Source organism: Tursiops truncatus, chromosome 13 (genome assembly GCF_011762595.2).
Source record: "Tursiops truncatus isolate mTurTru1 chromosome 13, mTurTru1.mat.Y, whole genome shotgun sequence".
Classification (NCBI taxonomy): Eukaryota; Metazoa; Chordata; class Mammalia; order Artiodactyla; family Delphinidae; genus Tursiops; species Tursiops truncatus.
In genome coordinates, this window is record NC_047046.1 from 11,582,362 (window position 1) to 11,608,447 (window position 26,086).

The 26,086-nt window shown below is 48.2% G+C and overlaps 1 protein-coding gene across 1 annotated transcript in view; it reads left to right on the top strand.

Annotated features, from left to right (window-relative positions):
- Positions 1–26,086, top strand: part of KSR2 (kinase suppressor of ras 2) — a 404,068-nt gene that overhangs the window by 367,052 nt on the left and 10,930 nt on the right. The window contains exons 15-16 of the mRNA XM_033836923.2: positions 23,047–23,143; positions 24,156–24,289. Of these exons, the coding sequence (XP_033692814.1) occupies positions 23,047–23,143; positions 24,156–24,289 (231 nt within the window). The remainder of the gene's footprint in view (positions 1–23,046; positions 23,144–24,155; positions 24,290–26,086) is intronic.

The following is a 26,086-nucleotide window of genomic DNA, read 5'->3' on the forward strand; positions in this document are numbered from 1 at the left end:
GAGATAATAATAGTCTCCACCTCATGGGTTTGTTGTGAGGACTAAGTGAGCTCATACATGTAAGACACTGAGAACAGAACCTGGCACACACTGAGTGCTATGTAAGTGTTAGCATTTGTTGTTATTGTTGCAGTTTTTATTACTACTAGCCCTACACCATGGGTACCCAATGGAGGTGAACAGAAATACAACCCATGTCCCATGCTGCAATACAAAGAACCTCAGATCTGAAGTTAGGAGTTCTGGGTGAATGTTCTAACCTGATTACTTGCTGACTGTGTGACCTTGGACAAATCATGTCACCTCTCTGAGCCTCAGTGTTCTCATCTGTAAATCGGGGATAACATATTTCCCTGGGTGGCTAGGAGGAGCATATGAAATGCCGGAACTGAAAACTCTTCATAAAGTGACCAGGACTAGAGAATTGTGGGATAATTTAAAATCACATAATAAGAACAATAGTAATAGTTTATGAAGCACTGACTGTATGTCTGGCAGTGTTCTAAGCACTTCGACTTTTCCCAACTACCACATAAGGTTGATACTTTTGTAAGTGTGGAGCTGGGACTTGAACTTAGGTCTGCTACTGTCAAAGCAAGCACACACAAGTACTTTCTTGGCAAAGAGGACTTTCTAGTTGAATTAGCAGGCAGCAGTGACCCGAGTTTAAAGTTGGGATGGCAACTGAAGGGACCTGCAATCAGTACCCCCTTCTTGGGGCTTATGCCCTCTGGTCTCTGGGGAAGTGACCGTCCTCAGGCTGTGACTGACGAACGAGAGGCAGAGCTCCCCTCTCCTGAGCCCCCTTGTCACCTTCTCTCTTTGATGAAAACAGAGTGTTGTGGCTGAGAAGCTGCTCTTGCCTTTAATCAAAAGGTTTGTCTCTGAGTCCTCTTCAAAAGAGGATTCTGTTTCTTCCAGGTGTTCAAAAGACCCAGAGGAGCACCAAGCAGGGAACAGATCAAGTACTTTCAAAGGCAGGGAAGGAGTCGCAACAGTCTTGAGCATTTTCCCAGCTGAGGCCAGTCCCTCCAACGCAGTTATTAGCACAGCCCGTTGGGATTTGAGGGACATATCAAGGATTCTCAGCGGACTTGTTTGGAAGCGTTTGTAGACCATTGAGAACTGTCATAGCATCTCAGTCACTGGAATCTGATCTCTCTCTGAGCAACAAGAGCTGCCTGTGACAGTTTCTCAAAATTGGAGGTGCCACACTGCAGCCCAGTGGATTATTATTCTGTCTTGTTAATAAACCACTGTTTCTCTGGCTCAGCTGGCCTTGCGGCCCTTCCTTCTGCAGGACCTCTGGCCCCTCTGGCCTCCCTGCTCTCCTTCTTCCTCTCCTGCTTTCAGCCTTGATGCCGGCACACCCCTGGGGCTGATCTTACCACCCAGATATGGAGTATAGAGATGAAAAACTGGGGCCCAGGACAATGGGCCTCCCGTCAGGTGCCGACTGTGGCAAGGGAAGAGCTCAGAAGGAGGAAGGGGCCAAGAATTCAGGAAGTCCTTCTGCTGTCACCTTAGACAGGCCTTTAACCTTTCAGTTTCCTTGTTGGTGAAATGATTATAACATTACCTATTTCATCCTCAGTTGGGTCATTTACAACCTTGTCTGGACCTGGTTGGCCTAAGCTGAACACTTAGAAGTGAATGACCCTCATCTGTGTATCCATCTTCTCATCAATTTATCCATTCACCTTATACCCTCTCCCCCTTCATAGACCTATCCACCCACCCTTCCACCCATCCCACATCTACCCACCTGCCTTTCCCATACATTCATCCATACAACATCTGCCTTCTGAACTACCCACCCATCCATCCATCCATCCACCCATCCATCCATCCATCCATCCATCCATCCATCCATCCATCCATCCATCCATCCTCCCACCTATCCATTCAGGCACTCAGCTACCTACTCTTCTAATGATCTAGCCATTGAGCCATTCAGCAGATAGTTGTGGAGAGCTGTTCTCTTAGGCACTGCCATTTACTGGGAATGAGTAAATTCTTCAGGGATGTGATGGGGTCAGTGTGTCGTAATTAAAGCCAATCCTCGAAGCAGCTCAAGACGGCAGGGTCTAGCGGGGAGGCTGTGGTCAGCATCATTCTGGTGTCACTGGGCCGGGGCCAACAACAAATGAGCCTACAGAAGCATCCACGGACGGGAATTTCAGTAGCTGCACATCTGTGGAAAGGAACTGTAGGCTGTATTCCCAGATATGAAAAGAGAACAGACACCCAAATGAAAAACCAGGCAGCAAGGCTAAAAGACGGAGAATCACCTTTGCCTCCATGTTTCCTTCCCTTCGGTTCAGATTTTGTGGAACTCTATGCTGAGAAGCGTGGAAGCTGAGACCCTGGTGATAAATGGAGGAGGAGAGATGGTCAGAGGGTGATCTTGGGTGGTGGGAGAGGGGGAGGAAGGCGTCCATTTAGGAGACTCTGAGGTAGCTTAGCACGTTTTCCGAAGGTTGGTGGTAGGGAGGGGCCTGCGGGGCTGATTGCTGCCTGTGTTACACCCCATTAACTCCCAACTCATGATAATTTATCAGTGGCAGGCTGGAGTTTACTTATTCATTATTTATTGAGAAAGTGTTTGCTAAGCAAATCAGCAGTTCAGACAAGATCACAGGGAGGTAGGTTTAACCCACTCAAGAAATCCAACCAGAGCACATTCATTGTCTGAAGGCAGATGGAGGTGCTGGTGACAGATGGACATCCACTGGCCTTCATGGTTCCTGCCTCGCAACCTCAGAAATCTTCACTTGCTCTCAGAATGGTCTCTCTCTAAGGAACACATCTCACCCCCTCTCCTGCCCCATCCAGTCCAAATTGGACAGTCAGCTCTATGTTGCCATTCTAGTATCACAGTAAAACCCTTCGGTCAACCCTAGTAAGAATACATTTGGAGTCAAGTGTCCAAACGAGGTCAAGTGTCCAAACCCCTTATCTTTTGTGAGATGAACGGCCATGGCTTTCTTTAGATGTCTTGAAGATCTGGTCCTTTTGTTTGATGAGGCATGTCCCTGGAACCTTTTAGGTTCTGTTAAAGCAAAAAGAGGATCCTCACACCTTTTCTTCTCCAGAGAATCTAGACCTGCATTCCAGTCCGGGCTCCCTCACTTAGTGCCCCAGCAAGATCAGGAAGTCACTTCCCCTCCCTGAGACTCAGTTTCCTCTGCTGTAAAATGGGGGTGATGAGAGTACCAAGCTCACAGGGTTATGTGGAGGGGTGAAGGTGGTGAAGCCTGTTGCAGGCTTAGAACAGCGCCCATGAGGACTGCTGGGGAACAGTAGTGATTATTTCAGCACGCACCGTGAGCCAGGCACAGCAGTAAGCCCTTTAGAAGTATTATGAAGTATTAGAAGAAATGAATTTTCAGAAAAGGGTTGTAGGCTCGCTAAGTCCAGCTTACAGATGAAAAAACTGAGGCTCAGAAAAATAAAGCAACGAGCAGTGGTGGAGCCAGGATTCACGCCTGAGCATTTCCTTGACTCTCCGGAGGACGGTTTTATCACCCTTATCTTGCAGGTAAGGAAACTGAGGCCCAGGAAGGTTAAATAATATGTCTGGGTTACTCAACTAGGAAGCACCTGAGACTGTGTGTTACTCTGAAGCCCATGAGCTCTCTCTTGGGTCTCTGTCAGCCTCCACCCTCGGAGTAGAAGATCCAGGGTCTGCTTCTCTCCTGGAAAAGCCCCCAGATTGGATTCCCTCCTCCCACCTCCTGTGTGTGGTTTTTGAAGCTGCACTAGGAAGTGACAGTCAGGCTTGTGGGCAACACAGGGCTGTTCTGATACCAAGAGGATGGTATTTCTGCATCTCTGAAGTGAACAGACCCTCATGTGCACACAGCAAAAAAGAATAAAATCACAAACTGAAACTGACAACTCATGAAAAAAAAGTATATCAATGTTTGCTAAGTGGGAAAAGAGGCAATATTGGCTAGGGAAAGAAATGTCATTTTCAGGCTGCCAAAAAGAGTGTTAACATATAACATGGAAAGCCAATAAAATCTATGGTCTAGTTCTTCTGAGCCCCCTGGTTGAAATAATATGTGAAATTTCATCTGAGAGCCTTGCATGTAGCTCCTAATCTTGATAGAGATGACGTTCTGTTGGCCCAATGTGATGGCGTGCGTTGTCAACGCTGAAGGTTCCTTCCCAGTAGTAGATGCTCAAAACCTGTGTTCCCAATCAAAATGTTCAAAAATGGCTTTAATAATTCATGTATCCGTTCACCCACTCGTCCATCCATTCATCCAGCCATCCAACACATGAGAAACTCAGCGATCGTTATACCAGGTAGGAAGGGTTGAAACAGATGTGCAAAGGGTGTGATGAGAACTCAAGGAGAGGGGAGGTGAGGTGCTTCCTGAAGAATAAGACATTTGGAAGAAATAGGGGAAGGATGTTCTCGACGGAGGGAACAGTAGAGGCAAAGACAAGAAGGTAGGAGAAACAAGATGCCACATTTGGAAAAGTACCAGTAGTTCAGTTGGGTTGGTACTGGGGGTGTACAGTGGGCACCAAAGTGTGACGTCTCTTGACCTTCAAGGACGAGTAATCATAATAATGGGAGCGGATAGTGATTGAGTTCTACTGAGTGCCAGGCACTGTGCCAAGTGTGTTACTTCATTATTGACTGCTCAGGCCACCCTGAGAAGTGAATGATTATTCATCTCCATTTCACAGAGTAGGCTCTGTCTTGGTCTGTTCAGGCTGCTGTAGCAAAATACCACAGACTAGGTGGCTTATAAACATCAGACATTAACTTTTCCCAGTTCTGAAGGCTGAAAAGTCCAAGACCAAGGCTCTGGCAGATTCAGTGTCTGATGAGTGCCCACTTCTGGGTTCATAGATGGCTATCTTATCACTGTAACTTCACATGATGGAGGAGGCGAGGGAGTTGTGGTTCTCTTTTTATTAAGGGCACTGATCCTTTTCATGAGGGCTCCACCCTCATGACCTAATCACTTTCCAAAGGCCCCACTTCCAAATACTATCACATTGGGGGTTAGGTTTCAACATATGAAACCTAACACATTGGGGAGCAGGGACACAAACTTTGTCCATTATTCTGTCCAAGAAGTTTTGTTACTTGTCCGGGGTTCCCTGGGTGTAAACCACAGAAGCACACCTCAGTTTGAGCAGGAGGCTGGGGTGATCTGATGGGAAAAGACAAAGACATGAAAACAATGGTCTGGGTTCTGGTCTTGGGTGGAGGGAGTAGCATCCCCACATGCTGGCTCCAGGGTTTGGGCTAAACCCTGAACCTCCGTTTCCTCGGTATAAAATGGGGCCAACTATACCCATTCAGGCAGTGTGCATGAAATGACGTAGCACAGAGGACAGTATAGGGACTGACGTGCAGTCAAGATTCTGGTCCTAAGCTAGGTAGAGTGAATGGTCTGGCTGGTCCTAACTTCTCTTATATATGTCCTGGCCTCAGGCCTGGGCACCACCTCCCGCAAACCTCCCCAGAGCAAACCAAAGCACATGAACCTTGGAGTTCGAGGTTGCTGGGCCTGCGCTTGTCAAGATCTCTGCATCTTTGCCCTCAAAGCTTTGTAGATAGAAACTAGAGCGCCTCTGGGATTTAAGGAGGCCTTGGAGGGCACGATTGCCTGGGTGAACATTGGGAAGGGTTCTCTTGGTGCCCTGGGGTTAAGAGCTTAAGGGGGGAAAAGAACCCAGATGAACTTGAGTGATGATTCTCGCCCATCTCCAAGAAATTGGCACATACTTACATTTTGTTCCTGTACCTTCTAAATTGATTTGGGGGAATGACAGGACTTTCAATTGAAACAGCTTACCAGGGTAAGGCTTGGGGACTAATGGAAATATTCGTAATAGGATTACATGGCGTTTTCATCTTTCCCATGAAGATGCGACAGTGTCACGTGACAAGCTTTTGGGGCATTTTCTGTTTTTAAATGATTGAGAGGTTAGGTCACATCCCTTGGCTGACTTGCTTTCTGTCTGTGGGAAGCAGGAGAAAGCCATTAACAAAAACGTGAAATTGAATCTCACTGAACTTAGGTTCCCACTTGCCTTTGCTTCTTTTTTTTTTAACATCTTTATTGGAGTATAATTGCTTTACCATGGCGTGTTAGCTTCTGCTTTATAACAAAGTGAATCAGCTATACATATACATATACATATATCCCCATATCCTTCCCTCTTGCATCACCCTCCCTCCCACCCTCCCTATCCCACCCCTCTAGATGGTCACAAAGCATTGAGCTGATCTCCCTGTGCTATGCGGCTGCTTCCCACTAGCTATCTATTTTACATTTGGTAGTGTATATATGTCCATGCCACTCTCTCACTTTGTCCCAGTTTACCCTTCCCCCCTCCCCGTGTCCTCAAGTCCATTCTCTACGTCTGCGTCTTTATTCCTGTCCTGCTCGTAGGTTCTTAAGAACTTTTTTTTTTTTTTTAGATTCCATATATGTGTGTTAGCATATGGTATTTGTTTTTCTCTTTCTGATTTACTTCACTCTGTATGACACTCTTAGGTCCATCCACCTCACTACAAATAACTCAATTTCGTTTCTTTTTATGGCTGAGTAATATTCCATTGTATATATATGTGCCACATCTTCTTTATCCATCTGTCGATGGACACTTAGGTTGCTTCCATGTCCTGGCTATTGTAAATAGTGCTGCAATGAACATTTTGGTACATGACTCTTTTTGAATTATGGTTTTCTCAGGGTAGATGCCCAGTAATGGGATTGCTGGGTCATATGGTAGTTCTATTTTTAGTTTTTGAAGGAACCTCTATACTGTCCTCCATAGTGGCTGTATCAATTTACATTCCCACCAACAGTGCAAGAGGGTTCCCTTTTCTCCACACCCTCTCCAGCATTTATTGTTTCTAGATTTTTTGATGATGGCCATTCTGACTGGTGTGAGGTGATACCTCATTATAGTTTGGATTTGCATTTCTCTAATGATTAGTGATGTTGAGAATCCTTTCATGTGTTTGTTGGCAATCTGTATAACTTCTTTGGAGAAATGTCTGTTTAGGTCTTCTGCCCATCTTTGGGTTGGGTTGTTTGTTTGTTTGATATTGAGCTGCATGAGCTGCTTGTAAATTTTGGAGATTAATCCTTTGTCAGTTGCTTCATTTGCAAATATTTTCTCCCATTCTGAGGGTTGTGTTTTCATCTTGTTTATTACCTCTTTAAAACCACCGTGCTTCCCAGTTACATACAAATGGAGGTGTCTGTGGGCCATTTGGAAAAGAACCACAATTCTTCAGCACAGAGGAAAATGCAGCTCCCATCGCAGAGACTGGTTTCCCTGGTGATGGTTGCTGTAGAAGCGTGGCCCCAGCCAGAGTATCTTATTTTTATTTTACTAGTTTGTCTATTTCCATTTTCTTAGACCCTCACTCACTTCATTACTATGTGATTCAATGCTGTTTGGGGCTGGTGGTACCCATCCTACCTGCTGGGACACCCCCACACCTGCAGACCTTCCCCTTCTGCCAATTACCTATTAACCAGGTACTATAGTCAGGATAGGATAGGCTTGTGCTGCAGTGACAAACAACCCTGAGATCTCTTTGGCTTACTCAAGGTTTCTCGCTCATTGAGTTTACTATAGTTTGGGCGCAGTGCTCCAGGGGAGCTGTCTTCCGTGAAGTTACTCAGGGATCCAGGAAACTCCAGTCTTGTGGCTCTACCCTATCATCATAGGGCCTCCACAGTCACCGTGGCACAAGGCTGCAGATTCGGCGATGGGCTTCTCACTACCCCAACCAGGAAGTGCTAGGGGTCACTTTCCATTGGTCAGAACCAGTCCCATGGTACTGCATAACCACAAAGAGACCGGGAAGTGTGGTCTCCAGGGGAGCATCTGGGAGGGAGCAATAGGAAACAGAATTTGGTGAACACAGGACATTGTCTCTTCCATGCAAGAGTTTTCTAATTTAATCCCCCTAGACCTGTAAGGTAGATTTTGCCTCGTCCGCCGGCATTTATCTTCAGCAGCTGGCCCAGAGGCTCATAATGTAAGAGTTCCAGGCCTGGGTCTGGAGCCCAGTTCTGCCCAACTCCAAATTCTCAGCTCCTAACTGCTGGGCACTACTACTTGCCCGATGAGTTCTCTCCTTTCCACTCTCTGTATCTGTTTCTACTTCTAAACGGAATGATTCCTCCCAGCACACTCCCCTGTCTCTGGATTCTTCTCTGTTCCTCTTGGGGTAATGAAATGGTAGTTCAAGTTCATTTCCCTCCCAGCGTTCATCCCAGGAATCCTGCCCATCCAGCCTGCCTTAACCCCCCTGGTGTTCTAGATTTATCTGTTGATACAAAGCTTCAAGTGCAAAAGACACAGTGTTCCTTGCTGTCAGCCTGGCAGAGGCATGGATTCTATAAAGTTGGAGAAATTCCTTCCCTTGTGAAATTTCTTCCCAGGCTGAGAAATCAGATTTTTTTCCTGTTTACCAGACCAAGGTTCCTCTATAAATGCAGTGGGATGAAGTGAGTGGGAATTTTTGTGAACTTCCAGCTTTTGCTTTTTTAAACAACTTTATATATAAATCACAAAATTCACTCATCCACACAGTTCGATGGTTTTTAGTATATTTACAAAATTGTGCAACTATCAGCAGATCTAATTTTTTATTGAAGTTGATTTACAGTATTTTATTAGTTTCAGGTGTACAACATAGTGATTCAATGTTTTATAGATTATATTCCATTCAAAGTTATTATATGTTTTGAGAACATCTTATCACCTCAGAAAGAAACCCTGTACCCATTAACAGTCACTGCCTACTCCCAGCCCCATCTACCCGCAGCCCCTGGCAAGCTGAGCCTCCAGTTTTCAGACAAACAGCGTTTTCACTGGACCATTTCAGAGACTGGGAGAAATGAAAACACAGAGTGCTTTTTAAGGGGTGAGGGAGGCTGTGGCCAGTTCTGGAGTTGGCATGACACTACCTGCATTACTTTCCACAGAAAACATACCCATAGGTAGACACAGGTGTGCCTATAAATGCAAAGACAGCCACGCGCACACACACACGGATGCACGTACATAAATATACGCACATAATACTACATTCTTGCACACGTACACACATGAATTCACCCACGTGTGTACACCCGTGTTCATGTGCATGTAAACATGCGTACAGGCAGAGGTCCTTGCCGTAGAAACAATGCACACATACATATCAGTGTGCACAGATGTGTCCTTTGCTACACTGATCCTCTGGTGGCAGCAGATGGGGTAATATCCGCCTCGTGGCCTGGTCCAAGCCAGTGGTCTGCAAGGAAGGCATTCTAAAGCAATTTGGGATTTACCTCACTGGGGTGAGCATCCGTCCAGCTAATTTCATGCCCAGGGGCTGCCTGGGAAGGCCTCTGGTAGGGTGCGGTGTGGGGATTCAGGCAGGGAATGGCAGAGAGGAAGAGGCAGGAGACTTAGAAACGTGTAAATTGTATGACATGAACTTGGCAAGTGCTTCCGGGTTGGGGTGATGACGTGTCGGGCTTGGGGCCGCCCACGATGGAGCGTCCTTCCCGTCGGGGGTGGCGGCTGGCGGTGCATCCTGTCTCCACCGTTGTGGAACTCAGGCTTGCAGACAAGCTCCTGGCCTGCGTTTGCGCTGGTCCCACATCTCTGGCCTTCTCCCACATCACCCCAACCGAATTCGCAGCAGAGAGCTGTGCCCCTGCATCTGTGGCACTGCCTCACCCACCAGGCTCCGCGTCCCCACGCCTGGCCGGGAGTGTCGGCTCCATGCCCGTATGGATGGATGAATGGTTGAATGAATGAATGAACGAATAAGGGAGTGAATGAATGGAAAACCCACTTGACCTTGACCACGCCCAGTTCTCAGTGCAGAGGAGAATGGCTCAAATTGGTCAAACTCCTAGTTCTAGCAGCCCAATTTGTGTTGAGCCACCCCAGTTTCTTAGAACAAAGGCCAACAAACATTTTCCACAGTGGGCCAGACAGGAAATATGTTCAGCCATGTTCTTTGGTCTCTGTCACGCATACTCAGCTCTTCCGTCGTGGCACGAAAGCGTCCACAGACAGTATGGAAACAGGGTGTGGCAGTGTGCCTACGAAACACTAGTTCACAGAAATTTGAATTTCTTATAATTTTCCCAAGGTCACAAAGGTATCATTCTTCTTATGAACTTTTTAAACTTTTATTTAAAGGTGTTTCAGACTGGCTGTGGGTTTGTCATATATGGCCTTTATTATGTTGAGGTAGGTTCCCTCTATGCCCACGTTCTGAAGAGTTTTTATCATAAATGGATGCTGGATTTTATCAAACGCTTTTATTGAGATGATCATGTGGTTTTTATTCTTCAGTCCGTTAATGTGTATCACATTGATTGATTTGTGGATATTGAAGAATCCTTGCATCCCTGGGGATAAACCCCACTTGATCGTGGCGTGTGATCCTTTCAATGTTTTGTTGCATTTGGTTTGCTAGTATTTTGTTGAGGATTTTTGCGTCTGTGTTCATTGGTGATATTGGCCTGTAATTTTCTTTTTTTGTGGTATCTTTGTCTGGTTTTGGTATCAGGATGTCGGTGACCTCATATACTGAGTTCGGAAGTGTTCCTTTCTATGCAGTTTTTTGGAATAGTTTCAGAAGGATAGGTGTTAACTCTTTAAATGTTTGGTAAAATTCACCTGTGAAGCCATCTTGTCCTGGGCTTTTGTTTGTTGGGAGTTTTTTAATCAGAGATTCAATTTCAGTACTTGGAATTGGTCTATTCGTATTTTCTATTTCTTCCTGGTTCAGTCTTGAGAGACTGTACCTTTCTAAGAACTTGTCCGTTTCTTCTAGGTTGTCCATGTTATTGGCATATAGTTGCTTGTAGTAGTCTCTTATGATCCTTTGTATTTCTGTGCTGTCCATTGTAACTTCTTTTTCATTTCTAATTTTATGGATTTGGGCCCTCTCCCTTTCTTGATGAGTCTGACTAAAGCTTTATCAGTTTTGTTTATCTTTTCAAAGAACCAGCTTTTAGTTTCATTGTCTTTTCTGTTGCTTTCTTCGTCTCTGAGTTTTCTGCTCTGATCTTTGATTTCTTCTAACTTTTTTAGCTCATGGGCTCTACAGAAATAGGCAATGGCCTGGATTTGGCCCTCGGGCCGTAGTTTGCAGCCCCTGTTTTAGGAGCTTGGCTCTAGTAGGCCTGCATGTCTACACTCTGTGAAATTCCCTGCAACCCTGACCTACAGCAGTGCAGACAGCGGGCTAGTTGGGTGTGCCCTGCGGTGGCCCAGCGCCAGAGGCCTTCTCGAAGAAGGGGGAGGCACTGGAAAGGCCAGGAGCTTTGGGCAAACGGGACCCAGATTCTGCCTCCACGTTCTGGCCAGAAGGACCCTGGGCCAGACATTCATTCCCTTGGGCTTTTGCTTCCTTGTTGGAAAAATGGGAAGATGAAAAGCCAGCCCCAGCCCCTGGGACTCTCGTGAGGATGAGATGAACTGCAGGCTTGTCTCGGGAGCTTGAAAACGCTGGTTTCCTCGTCCTTCAGCCTCTGTTCTTTCCATTTCCCAAAGGGGCCAAGTAGCTTAGGGGTTGAGAACAAGATGCAGGTGTCCAATAGACTGAGGGTAGAATGCCCGTTCTGCTTCATGGAGCTGAGCTGCATGAGCTTAGCAAACGACCTCACCTGCCTGAGTCTCAGTTTTCCCATCTGCGAAATAGGACCAGTACCTCCCGAAAAAGGTTGAGGTCAAGAGTACGACTAAATAAGATCATTTGTGTAAAACCTTTAGCAGAATGCTCGTGGGAAGGTTCAGTGAATGGTATTTCGTATTCTTAGGAGGCAGTGTGGCTCTGTGGCTGCGAACCCACGGTTTAGTCTCAGACAGGTCTGGGTTTGAGCCAGGCTGTGCCAGTTGAAGTGTGACCTTGGGAAATTCCATCCCCCTTTGTGCGTTTTGGTTTCCCCATCTCTTCCATGAAGGAAGAGGACCCAATGATTTCTAACACTAGTCCACAACTTGAATTCTAGAAACTTCTGTACATGTTTTCTTACACCATGGCCTGGTAGGTTCCAGGCTCAGGTACATTCCCAGTATCCCCTAGGAAGGTACACTTCTCCCCTCCCTCTCCCCCCTTCCTCCTCCTTCCCCTCTTCCCCTCCCCCTTCTGTAATAGGTGGAAAGGACACAGCTGTTTTGTGGGGTTACACCCACCATTCTACTCTCTGTCCTTTCTCCTTTGCCAGCCCCACAGTCATTTTAAAATATCAAATAGTCAAATCCATCTTCTTCGTTCAGGATTGAATTTTTTCAAGGTGAGAGAGTTCCATTGGGACTTTCGGGTAAGGGCCAGTCCCTGGCTTTGTGCCCTGACCAGGCTCTAAACCCTGTGCAGAAGACAGAGGAGGAAAAAACTGCTTCCCTCCCTGAGAGTGACAGCCAGAGGGTCTTCCAAGCGAGACGGGGCTACTGGGAGGAGGAATTCGGTTCCGACTCTGCTTTCTCATTTTAGTTAGTCACCCTTTCAATATTTTCCAAACTGTCTATAGAGTGAACATGTGTCTGGTTTCATTTCCGTCTGACTCAAAGGTGCTTTTTTCCTTCTTTCTCATTTTACAAAAGTAATACGTGTTTGTTGGAGAAAAATTAGGAAAGAGAGATAAGCAGTGAGAAAAAAGTTTTTTGTAAAGCTTCTAATCCCATGACCCGGGACTGGCCCTGCTAACACCCTGGAGTCTATCCTCTCCGTGGATTTTAATGCATATAAATTAGGTGGTGTATGTATATGCTTCAAAAACAGTAATTCAGTTGACTGTTTAGCTTAAAAAAAAAATGTGTTCTGGTCAGGGGGCAACAAGAACTGATGTGTTTTGATATCCAGACCCAGAGGGAAGGACCCGGGTCGGTCTGGTCTTTCTGTGCCACAGGGAACCTTGTACAGGAAACCTTGTGCAGGGAAAGGCTGGAAGCATCATTGCTAACTGGACCTGGTTTGGCGTATGGTCTGTTTCATGTGCTGAGCCAGTAGGGAAAGACCTGCCTCGGCACTGAGCGCAGCCCTTCCAGCTCCTGCGGACGATGGGAAGAAGGAAGGTGGTGGCAGTCACTCAGTCCTTTGTTCATCCATTCACCCGTTCTAGAAGCATTCCCTGAGCACCTCCCCTGGGCCTGGCCCATGTGTACTGCCCGCTGGGCTTGCACAGGTGCATCCACGAGTTCTCCAGACCCCCTCCGATGGTCTAGCCCTCTGCAGCCTGCCTTGCCTGTCTGTGGGTAGCAGCTGGGGGTTCCCAAACAGAAGCAGCAAAGGGGCAATGAGGCCAAACGAGAGCTGGCCCTGAATTGAAAGGGTGGAAGGAGAGGCCTAGAGTTGGGAAGGGAGGGAGGCGGGTGAGCTCAGTGGATAAACAAGGGTTTCCAAGGTCAGGCCCTCTGAACTGGGTCTGGCCAGTTCCTGCTTTGCTAAACCATCCTTTCCCAAGGGATCTTATGAAATCCTGGAAAGGTGATTCGAGACCTGGACTCAAGTCCTGACCCTGTCATCTACTGGCTGTGGGGACCTGGGTAGGTTACTTAACCTTCCTGCATGTGCATTTTTTCATTTGTAGCATAGAGCCTCCCCTCCTGGGAAGGCTGGTGTGAAAAGGTCTCAGTTCAGCGTCTTGTGGAGAGAGCGCCATCAACTCCAGGCAGTGCTAAGTAGCAGGTATGAAACCTGCACGTAGAGATCACACACATACTCACACGTATAAACAACCCCTCTGCCCGAATCACCCCACCTCACAGTTCACAAAGCACTATGAGTTCCAAAGGTTTCAGGTAACTTGCCCGAGACCGCACAGCCAGGAAGGGATAGCATTTTAGCTCCGGTGATTCTGATTCTGAAGTGTATGCTCCTGTCCAGGCTGACTCATTGCCTTGGTTTCCTCATCTGTACAATGGGAATAACCAGACCCACTTATTCAATGTGATGATGCTTGGGAACCTCTTGGCTCTGTCTTGGTCCCCTGGGAGGCCTCTGGGAGATGGGCATCACCTTAAACAAGGCGATGCCTGCCCTTCTTGGAGAGATTAGATAAGGGGCGTTTGGTTAGATGTTGCCAGAAATCAGTCCAGAGTCTTTGCCGTGAAACAACAGGAAGTGTTGGGAAGGGAGTCCCTCCTGTCCCCTCCTGAGATGCCAACCCTGACTACCTGTTCATGGAGGACCCACCTCCATCCTCTCACTGTGTGCCCAATCCCATGTGCATTTCTCCATGGCCCTCGTTATAAACTGCAGTTATTCTGTTTGCTTACAGTCTGTCTCCCCCACGAGAATGTCAGCTCCATCGCCAAGGAAATGACCCTTTTGTCTTGTCCCTGCACATATCTGACCTGTAGTCCCTGTTAATACATAATTGGCAGGAGGGGAGCTTTGCAGGCCTGGAGATTAATGAGTCTGGATTTCCCAGAAGGTGGGACAGGTACCACTGGCCCCAAATAACATCAAATCACAGAGTGGGGGGCATGATTTTCCTCTTCAATTCTCTCTCCATCCTTCTGGTGAGATGAGAAACTCTTCATTCAGTGCTAGTATTAACACCTTCCTCACCCTTACTTGCTAAACTTTTTTTTTTTTTTAAACAAAAAGAGGAGGCCTTAAGCTCTGACCATTTGTCAGACCATGATGCCAAGCAAGGATTTAGTATTGTTTTTTAGTGGGTTTGTTTTCGTTGTATGTATTTTAACATTTATATGGGGCTAGAAATTCTGGATTTCCTTCTGGTAATGATAGAAGGTAACAATAAAAGTTTCTTTCTAAAATACACTTCTTTTTCAGAGGCAGTGCATCTAAAGAAAACTGTTAGCAAGTGGTAAATGATGAGTTGGCGGATCTGGCAAAACTCTTAAGGTAGTTTTGGAATGGTTGCAGTGTGAGGGATTCTGAGCGAGACGCACAGTCTGACCCTTAGGAGACGCTGAGAAGAGATGCTGTGGAGTTTGGGAGGAGCATGTCCTGGAATGCCTCTGGACAAGGTCAAGGACAAGGTCAAGAAGAGCGGGTCTTGGATGGTGGCTGGACCACAGAGCGTGATGAGAGGCAGAGGAAGCAGCCAGTTCTTGCAGTGAGCTGGAGGCCCACACCTCCCTGGCGGGCTGCCTGTGCCCTTGAAACGCTCCTTCTCTTATAAAGCACAGACCAGGGAGGGCAGAATGTCCCAGTCAGGGCCAGGGGTACCCCCTAAAATGGGCAGAACCCCCATCTCAGTCCTTGAAGGTCCCAGAGCATTCAACGCTTGGCCTCTCTGGATTTAGCAAAATCAGAAGAATCCAGTGAGATCGAGACTGTAAGCTTCCTTTTCCCTCCCGCTTCTCCAAGCGTTGCAGGGATGCATTTGGAAAAAACAAAAAACAAAAAAACCTGAAGCCCTTCTGTCAAGTGCTGCTAGCTCCTGCTTTGCATATTCTGATGCCTGGAGGGCCACCTTTCTTGTCTGGCTGGGAAACGAGCCTTCCCTGGCCAACGCCTTATTTAATGGAACTCTATAACTCTTCATTTCCTGGACATACGGCAGGTTAAGCAGGTGGCAAACAGCTGGCATTTCTCACTTGCTTTCTGGCAGTTCCCATTTTTATAGGAAGCTAACCTGGCATTTTTTTTTATTATAAAGCCCCAGAGTCCCAAGGTTTCATATCCTCGGTGTTAGATCCACAAAGGGCTTGGAAGTTAGAGATTGCCTGCGTCTGGAACTGGACGGAGCAGCAACTTGTCACTTGGCATGTGATTTATTTGCTCCAGGGAGGGGCAAAGAGTGGAAGGGAATTAAGTGGGTTTCGAGTTTTGTGGGGTTGGGGATGCTGAGAAGTGAGTGAGGAGGAGAAGCCGCCAAGGGGTTGTAAATCCCTTCTGACAGAACCGAGTATTTTTAAAATAACAGCTGACTTTGAAGCCAGCTGCCTCGGGACCTAAAATCAGGCAGAGCTGAGACTGTTGCCACCCACCTGTTTCTTTGATTCGGCGGATCAGCACTCGGGGAGGGCAGCCACTGGGAGATGCTCTCTAGAGCCCAGCCATATGGCCTTGGCTGTGCAATCAAGCATGCTGCATTGGTTCTGCCCCAGGGCCTTTGCACTGGCTGATCCCTTAGCCTGGAACGCTTTTTCCCCAGGTTTTCACACAGCTGGCTTCCTTCTTCCTTTTCTCGCAGCACGGCTACCTCTCTGGAGCAACTTTCCCCGAGCCTCCTAACTGAAGAGGCCCCCAGCCCCACCACACTTTGTCCGATAAATCTGTTTATTGTCTTCATAGCACTTGTGCCTCTCTGAGCATCTCATCGATTTGCTTACCTGCTTGCTTATCACCTGACTTCTCCTCTGGCCGATCAGCCCCACATGAAGATGGGCCTGTCTTGCATTCTGTATCTCCTACACCTGGAACACCACCAGGCCTGCGTGGCACTCACTAAAGGGACAGTGATTGTGAACTTCATGATCTCTGGGTCTCAGTAAAATAAGATTGGCTTGAACGACAGTTCTCCAAGTGGAGTCCCCAGACTACCCACATCAGCATTGCCTGGGAACTTACTAGAAAAGCACTTTCTCAGGGCTCACCCCAGACTCCCAGAATCGGAATCTCCTGGGGTGGGAACAGCCATCTTTGTTTTAACGAGCCCTTCCAGGGGATTCTGATGCACACTCAAGTTTGTCAACCATTGCTCCAGTGCTTAAATGCCTAGGAGGTCCAGGCAGATGGTGTCAATGCAGGAAGTAGAGCAGGTGTGGCAGAGGAGACCCTACATGCCCTGTCTAGGGACATTGAAATGTAAGACCAAGCCTGCCCGAAAGCCCAACACCCCGTCCTTCTCAAATAGGCCAATTGTTACCCTTAGAACTCCCCAAAAAGCACACGAACAAATAAGCCAAGAATGGTGGAAACACAGGCCCCTGAGAAATTGTTTTTCTTTGGTTGGATGTGATACACGATGGTCTGATGGGACTGTCACTCCCTGGAATCCTGGAAGAGGAGGCCTGGCCGTGGGAAGCAGCTGTAGCATTGCATCCATTCGTTCCTTCAGAAGCTTGTGTGTGTTGGGAGTACAGCAGCAACCAGATAGGTTAGGCCCTGCCTTCGCGGTGTGTACCGTCTGGAGGGAGAGACAGCCTCTAAGCAAAGACTCCAGCTGACACGTGTACAATGACAGCCATGACAAGGGCTGCAAGGATGGAGTGCACGGTGCCACGGGGTCTGACGGGAATAGGGACCTAGCTGGGGAGGCCTGTGAGGACAGATGGGGAGAGCGTTGCTGGCTGAGGAGACAACCCGAGCAAAGGCCCTGAGGTAGGCTGGTGTGGCTGGAGCTCTGTGAGTGAAGGGGTGGAGCTGTCTGCAGGGCCCAGACTGTGCAGGGCCTTTGGGCGCTGGAGGAGTTGGGCCTCTATCCAGAGGGCACTGGGGCGTGACTTGGTCACCTTTGCGTTTTGAAGCCACCGCTCGGAGTGCTGGCTGGAGAATGGATTGGGGAAGCCAGAGCAGCCATGAGGGGCAGTGTGGTCATCCAGGCAGGAGAACATTATTATCAGAAATGGTATTAGAATATTACTAGAAATAATAATATTAGAATATTATTAACCATGATATGATCCATGTTCAAGGAGCACCTGTTCTGGCCAGGTGCTGGGCCAAGCACTGTACTTCTGTGGCCCCATTTCACCCTCATGCCCCACTCTGCGGCAGTACTTAGTGCCCCGCTTTAGCTCCTGACTGCCGCGGTGACAGACTACCACACTCAGTGGCTTGGAGCAACAAAAATCTATCAGCTCTGGAGGTCCGAAGTCCAAAATGGGTCTCACAGGGTTAAAATCAAGGCCTCGAAGAGCTGCCTTCCATTCTTGGGGCTCTAGGGGAGAATCCGCCCCTTGCCTCTTCCAGCTTCCACAGGCTGCCTGCCTTCCTTGGCCCGCAGCCCCTTCCTCTGTCTGCACAGCCAGCAAAGACCGGGTGGTTCTTTCTCACATAACATCCCTCAGCTGCCTCTTCCGTACCCAGATCTCCCTCTGCCTCTCTTCTGCCTCTCGATTCACTCGCCACCTTCCTGTGGCTCTCGCCTCCCTTTTATAAGGCTCCTTGTGACGCCGTGTTGGGCCCACCCTGGTCATCCAGGGTAATCCCTCCACCTCTAGAACCTTAATCTAATCACAGCTGCAGAGTCCCTTTTGCCATGTAAATGTTTACTGTTTCTGTGGATTGGGGTGTGGATATCTTTGGGGGACCGTTATGGAGTTGACCACACCCACAGTTACAGATATGGACACAGAAGAGGCACAGTTAGTCCCCAGGGCCGTGTGGGCTCTCAGGGGGCAGAGCTGGGCTGAGAGCCGGTCTGTCGGTCTTCAGAGGGCGTGGCCCCCAGCTCCCGTTCCATTCACGCTGGCCTGGGTCCCCGGCCTTGATGCTGAGGAGTTTGCGGGAGAGAAAGGAAGCGGCCGCCACGGCATCGAGGTTTCTTTCCCAGCCGCTGTTTTGGGAGAATGAGCCAGTTTGGACAGAGGCCCCTGGAGAGAAACCTCTAGATGGTTTTATCTCATTGTTTCTGACAAGCCTCTTTTAGGCTGGTTTACATCAAACGTCTTTCATTTGCCTTGCCATCTGGGCCATAGGTTTACTGTGTCACCGGAGATATGGGGTCAAAAACAGCATCATTTGAGGTGCCTGGGGCCACGGTCAGAAGAGATGTTGACCTGCAGATAAGGTGGAAAATCCCCAGTTTTGCTCCTCTTCTTGGAAAAACATGATCTTTGTTGCAGAGGGCGATACTGTGTGTACACTAGTGCCTGGGCCTACTGCCCCAGAAGCTAGAGAGGTGCTAAATGTATCCTTAAACCCCTGAAACACCTTCTCTTGACGTCCAGACTGACTCTGCTACTGAGGCCTGCGGACCTCATTAATCTTCATTGCCATAGGTGATGTTAATAGTGATGTTGTAGCTACCATTCACTGGGGGCCTGTGATGTGCTGGAGTCTGAGAAAATTGTTAAGAAACAAAAGATGGGGGTTAAGAGCCTGAACTCTAGAGCCAGCCTGCCTGGGTTCACATCAGCTCTAGTTAACCTCTCTGAGCCTCAGTTCCCTCATCTGTAGGAATGGGACTGATCCCGAGCTTGATTAAATCAAAGATGCCGTCCATTAGAATATGCGCTGTTTCTTTTATGTACTATGAAGAAAGAAGGGTAGTGCCCGTGAAACTGTGACCTGTCATCGGATGCAAAACACATTCTGATTTCAGAGATGTTAGTTACAATGTGAGGAAATGCACATTGGAATCAATGAAATACCTCGAGAGCACCCACCTCTTGCGGCTCTTGTGCTTAGGCTGGTGTCAGGCACATAGAAAGGGCTCAGTCCACATTAGCTGGTATTGTTTCTGTTGTCCCCATTTTACAGATGAGGAAGCTGAGGTTGAAGTCACTTCCCGAGGTCACCCGACAAGCAGTAAATGGTAGAGTTGGGATTTGGGTTCCCTTGGCTGTGTGTCTCTTTCATGGCCCCCAAATCATGTCCAATAACAGGGTACCCACACCATGGATGAGATGAGAGATCAGGAACAGGCTGGCACCATGGCCGTGTGCCCGTGAGCAGGTCCTCCACCCCTCTGGGTCTCCACATTCTCACCTGTAGGAGGTGGGTGATAACGTGGACCCTGCAGGGATGCTGGGAAGGATGCCTGGATGTGAGAAAGGTCCCACATGTGCTCAGTAATCCTTCATCCTCTCCTTGCTTCCCTCCCCCACCACCCAGGCACAAGCAGCTTTTAGGGCACTGGTGTTAGCCACAGAAATCCCGAACTCGGAGCAGTTGCCGTGGATAGTTGGACTGACTTGCCTGGACAATTGGAGCCTTGGGCACCCCGGACACCTGCCTAATGCCTGCTCCTGCTTAGAGCTCAGCCCTCACCTTCAGCTCAGCCTCTGAGAAACACCTGAGCCAGCACAGCCAGGCCTGGAGCCCCTCATTCCCCTGTAGACGCTGCCCCTCGGGGCTGTGTGAAGCGTTTAGAAATAGTTACCTGGGCTGTCAATATTGGCTTCGATTTTAAAGCTTAACGCTGTTAGATTAATTGTTCATCCTTTCCTCGCTGATTTTTTTTTTAAGTAAATTGTTCTTGGAAGGATAACGTACCTGCCAAAGTGTTCAGATCCTAAGAGCACAGCCTGATTAATTTCCACTAAATGCACATCCATATAACCAACGCCCAAATCAAAACGCAGAGCATCACCTGCCCCCAGCTCCCCCACCCCCTCTCCATCCTCCCCACCCACCAGGGTCACTGCTGTGCTGACTTCTAACACGTGGACCAGTTTTGTCTGCTTTTGCACTTTATATAAATGGAGTCATTGAGTGTGTGTGTGGCTGCTTTTGCTCAACGTTAGGTTTAGAACTTCATGTCTTTTGCGGTTAGCAGTAATTTGCTTATTAACAGTCCAGTATGAATATATTTTGTTATACGGATATATCATAATTTATCCATTTTTCTGTCTGTGAACATTTGGGTAGGTTCCAGTTTGGGGCTATTATGAATGGGTTGCTATTAACATTCTAGAATATTCTAGTACATTCTGGTACATGTCTATAGGTGAACATGAGCGTGCATGCCTTCTGGATACATACTTAGGAGAGGAATTGCTGCTTATGGCTTATTTGTATAGTTCACTTAAGTAAAAGTGCCAAGCTGTGGTCGCACCAGTTGATATCTTACCAGCCAGTGTGCGTGCGTGCGTGCGTGCGTGTGTGTGTGTGTGTGTGTGCGCGCAGGGGCTCCAGATGCCATAAGGTAGTGAGAGAAGCAAAGACTTTGCAGCTGCGGCTGGAAAGGAGGATGTGAGCAGGGAAAGGAGACAGGGATGGACGTTTGGAGGCTGCAATTTCTATGCAGTTACACTGAGAGTCTGGGAGGCTTGGAGCCTGTTGGCTTGGCCGTCTGCAATGGGGACATATTTCTTCTGGGCTCTGGCCTGTCATGAGTGTAGGTGGCTATTCAGAACAGAGTCTCCAGGGGAGGGAATCCACCCACCGTCTCCGCCATCCTAATACTTAAATATCACTGTGGTCTAATTGGCCGTGCAGCCCACTGCCCCCCTCCACCTCACCTCCAGCAGTAGCAAACCCAGTGCCTGAGACAACAAGGCGGGGACGGCCCTGAGTCACCATGGCTGCCCCTCGCCGACGTACTGGGCAACCCTGGACGGGCGGGCGAATCAGACTCCCTGTGAGTCAGCTACCCTGGGAATCTCACCTCAAGCAGGTGAAGAAACGAATCTCAGTTGAAGATCATGGATGATTATAGGTAGCATGGTGGGTAAGTGGATACGTGGATAGGTGATAGACGGACAGAAGGATGTGATGTGTGTATAAGTACGTAACTAATTAATAACTTGCACACAAGTGTGTGTATGTTCACCATTGTATTGATCAGTCACCACCTCTCACAATAGCCAGAGTTTCACGAATACTTGCTGTGTTGGGCATGGAGAGTTGCCTACACCTTGACACGCCTGATTCCGTGTGATTCTCCTAAGAAACCTTGTAAAGCAAAAACTGTCGGCCTCGTTTTACAGATAATGAAACTGAGGCTCAGAGAGGTTAGCTCTCCTGCCCAGGGTCACACAGCCACTGACTGACAAACCACGGTTCTAAGACAGTCTGACTCTGGGCCCCTGTTCTAACCAGTGTGCTCCACTCCCCACCTGCTCCTTCTCTCATTCAGTCCTCATACTAACTCTGTGGGTGGGTATCATTAGTTCCCTTTGATAGATGAGGAATCGGAGGCCCAGAGAGGTTAAGTAACCCATCCAGAGACACAACGACACATGGTAAGTAAAGAGCAGAGCTGGGATTCAAACAGATCCCTCTGCTACCTGAGTTCTGGCTATAACCACACAATTTCAGCTAATTCAAGCCCACAGCAGAGCTCGGTAACTACTAAACGAATGAATACAAAGCCAAGAATATTTTAGCAATCAAGTCACAGATTAAAAGAAAAATTCATGCCATCATTTAGACATAGATGGAAAATGAACTTTCCTAATGTCATTCCTTCTTCTTTCAGCCAATATTGGATGTGATGAACCAGACGTGATGCTAGGGGCTGGGGAATGCTATGGTGAATCTAGAACTCATTCATTCACTCGTTGATTCATTCACTCATTCATTTGCGGGCTGTTTATCGAGTTCCTGGTCTGTGTGCGCCAGGATTCAGGCTCATTGCAGAGGAAAAGGATGGGTAAACACACTGGCAATTAAATGAGGTGTTACTGTCACTGTATAACATCCTTTTTCATCTTGTCATTCATCTTGAACCACTGGTGCTCGAAATGAGCTCAGTGAGGCTGAAAATAGTTTGAAAACCCTCTATCCAGACAGGCATCTGCTTTGGGGGAGTGTTACTGGTGTTTACACACCCCTGTCTAAAGGCTTGAATACATTATTCACTGATGGTACTTAGCACACATCAGCGACCGCTTCGCTGGTCTTTCATCACTTTCCCCACACACCAGTGGATCCTGGCAAGTGAGAGCAGCTGGGCCGAGGGGCCGGCAGAGTGCCGTCTGAGTGCTGTCTGAGGACCCCAGAAGTTATCAGTTTACAAGCAGATTTTTACCTGTGAGAGCCTGTGTTAGACGGTACGTGGCAAAGCCTGCTTCTGGGCTAGGCTAGACTCTGCACGTGTCCTTGGATGCTGGGGATAGCTGATAAAGATGCTAAAGAACACCAAAGGAGTTGCTCCCAGAACCAGAACTGAGGTCCAGTGCAAGGCCGTGGTGGCTTAGTATCTCACAGGCATAATAGTGGCACGTCCACACACATCCACTCTCTATGTGTCACTTTTGTGTGTGTGTGCCGCGTGGCTTGCGGAATCCTTTTCCCCCAACCAGGGATCGAACGCGGGTCCCGGCAGTGAAAGCACTGAGTCCTAAGCACTGGACCGCTAGGGAATTCCCTCTATGTGTCACTTTTAATAACCGTTGTGTGTGGCGCTTATCGCAACAACTGCCCACAATTAATTGTGTCCTTCTGCTTTCCAGCCTCTGTAAGGGCCGGACACTCTATTCTGTGGTCAGGGATGCCAAGATCGTCTTGGATGTCAACAAAACGAGGCAGATTGCCCAAGAAATTGTGAAGGTACCGTAGGGTCTGGGGCCTCCTCCCTGAACCTCAGAAAGACCCCTCCTGAGACTCATGGTCTGGCTTCAGATCAACAGTCTGGGCTTAAAAGTGATTAAACTTGACTTGCACGATACCAGGCCAGATACAAGCATGAGGGATGGTCTACTAATGTTTGGTTTCCATCTGGTGCCCCATCATCATGATAATTGGGTGTGTGCAGAGACCCGGGGCGGGGGGGAGGGACTCTTCTCATTGATAAACTCCCTTACCCCTTGAAGCCTTGAATTCCCATGAATGTAAGCCATCTCTCTCCACAGCTGCTGGGGAGGCATCAAATTGGTGTTGTTTGGGATTAAAACAAATAGGAACATCCTGTGTTTTCTGGCGGGTGCCTCATTAGTCCATGGTCTTCAGGTTTTTATTTCCCATCGGAAGTGTCAGGACTGAGCTGCAAAAAGAAATAAAAATGTGACTGCTCATTAAGGCAAAAAGAGAAATCTAGACGTTTCACCCTTAAGCTTGACCTCCCACAGCCCCTTCTCCATGTTCTTGATTATCGCCTTGTGATATGTCTCTTGAGGCGCACAGTGAAATTCTGCAGTTGTGTGGGTTAAGTAGATCTAAGGAGCAAGTCTCCTGCAGATAAGTTATTTTGCAGAATGGAAGTGGAGAACATGGCCGATGGGATTCCTTACTCTGGGGGCCTCTTTTCAGGTTTGTCCCCGCCCCTCTCCCTCTGGGGAGACCTTCCTTCGTTTCTTCTTCAGGAAGCAGAAGAGCTTAGATGGAGATGGTTTTGCTATGATGTGAGGGGGGTGGCAGATTTCTGTCTTGGGGACCCTGCCTGTTCCCACTCACCATGCCTTCTCCACCCCACCTGCAAACCTTGGCATTTGGGTCCCAGATCTGCAGCTGTTCAGTGCGGTTTCAGTGGAAGGGCAGGGCATGTGAATCGTGACCCCGAGCCAGGCTGGCCGTGAGCGCGTGGGTGTCCTCTGGCAGCTCCCTGTACCCTTGTTTCTTGCAGGGCATGGGCTACCTCCACGCCAAGGGAATCCTGCACAAGGACCTCAAGTCCAAGAACGTCTTCTACGACAACGGCAAAGTGGTGATCACAGACTTTGGGCTCTTCAGCATTTCCGGGGTGCTGCAGGCTGGCAGGTGAGAGGTGGTAGGAGGTCCCAGAGGGGTTCTTGACAGATGACGGTCAGGGGATGAGAAGTCGCCCAGATGGCTTCAGTGACCTAGACGTGATGCTGGACCTGAGGTCGCTTAGCTGCGCGGCTAGGCTGCTGAGCCCATGATGCAGTGCGATGCCCGGGTCACACTCTGAGTCCCATGGGGCCTGTCTTGGAAATGGCGCCTTTGAATGGGCACAAAGCATGCTTCAATCCTGCAACGCCCTTGCCCTTGAGTTTCACTGGAAGACACTCTCCTTACTCCAAGCACGCACATGGAAGCTGGGCTCCCCCAAGCACCGTTGCTCAAAGTGTTCTTATGAATCCTGTTGGTTTAGCACAGCAGGAGTGTAGTTAAGAGCAAGGGATTGAAAGTCAGACCCACCCGGGGCACAACTTGACTCTGCCACTTACGAACTGTGCCTTCACTTTCCTGCAAGAAAAATGGTGGGTGTGATGATTCCTGCCTCAGAGGGTCATTACGAGGGTAGAATAAGACAACACACAGCAAGCATCCAGCACAAGGCCTGGAGCACATCAAGCACTACAAAGAATACTGGGTTGGCCAAAAAGTTCGTTCGGGCTTTTCTGTACCATCTTATGGGCAAACCCGAACGAACTTTCTGGCCAAGCCAGTGGCTTCTGTGGAGTTGTTGTAATTAGCATTAATTTGCATATACCTCCTCAGTATCACCCAGGAGGGTCATTAACTATTGTTAAGTAATAAACTCTCAGCCACCACTCACCCTGGAGCAAGCTACCTTGAGTTGACCATGTGAAAAGCAGCCTGATCCCAATTCAGAAGGTCTGCCCTTTGTGACTTTTAACTTGGAGTGTGTGACACACACACACACACACACACACACACACACACACACACACACACTTTAAACCCAGCATGTTCTCTCTAATCGTGCCTCTTTCAACAAATGGTACGTCTCTCCAGAAAGGCAGCACCCCCCAAGCCCTGGTTTCTCTCATTGTACTTCCATTTCAGCTGCTTTGGAGAATCCCTGATCCCTTTGAGGTACACCCAGGAGCCCCCCAACAAAGTGAATTTTGTTCATGCTCTGTAATACCTTGAATCTCAGTCAGACCCTCTGAAATGCGGTGGAGCCTGATCTAGCTGTTCCTGTGTGTTGTAGTAACAAACAGAAGCTTAAGGGTTTTTTTTAGAGTTTACTCCACCCAAAGAGATTCATCTCCAAAACTACATCTAGTCCCTAAGATAAGAAAGTAAGTAGACAGGAAATTAACAAACGGATCAGTGGATAGATGGAGAGAGTCATCAAGTCAGAACCCAAGAAGCCAAGAACCCACTTAGGTTCCAGTTTACTGGTTGGGGAATCGCTCCCTCCCTGTTTCCATTGCCCCAGGCCAACGACAGAGGAAGCAGTTGTTGACATCACTATGAGCCCAAGTACTTGTGTCAAGACAAGAGGTTTAGCAGGCGTTGTCTTTAACCTAGCTCAAGGCTCTTAAGAAAAAAAAAAATCAGATTCCTCCCTCCTGGTGGCAGGTCCACACGCTTTCTCCTTGTCAGTGGCTTCTCCCCCAAAAACCAGAGGGCCTCTGATCTTTTCCCTTTATTTATTTATTAAAATTTATTTATTTATTTATTTTTGGCTGCGTTGGGTCTTTGTTGCTGCATGCAGGCTTTCTCTAGTTGTGGCGAGTGGGGTTTACTCTGTTGCAGTGCACAGGCTTCTCATTGTGGTGGCTTCTCTTGTTGTGGAGCACGGGCTCTAGGAGTGTGGGCTTCAGTAGTTGTGGCACGCGG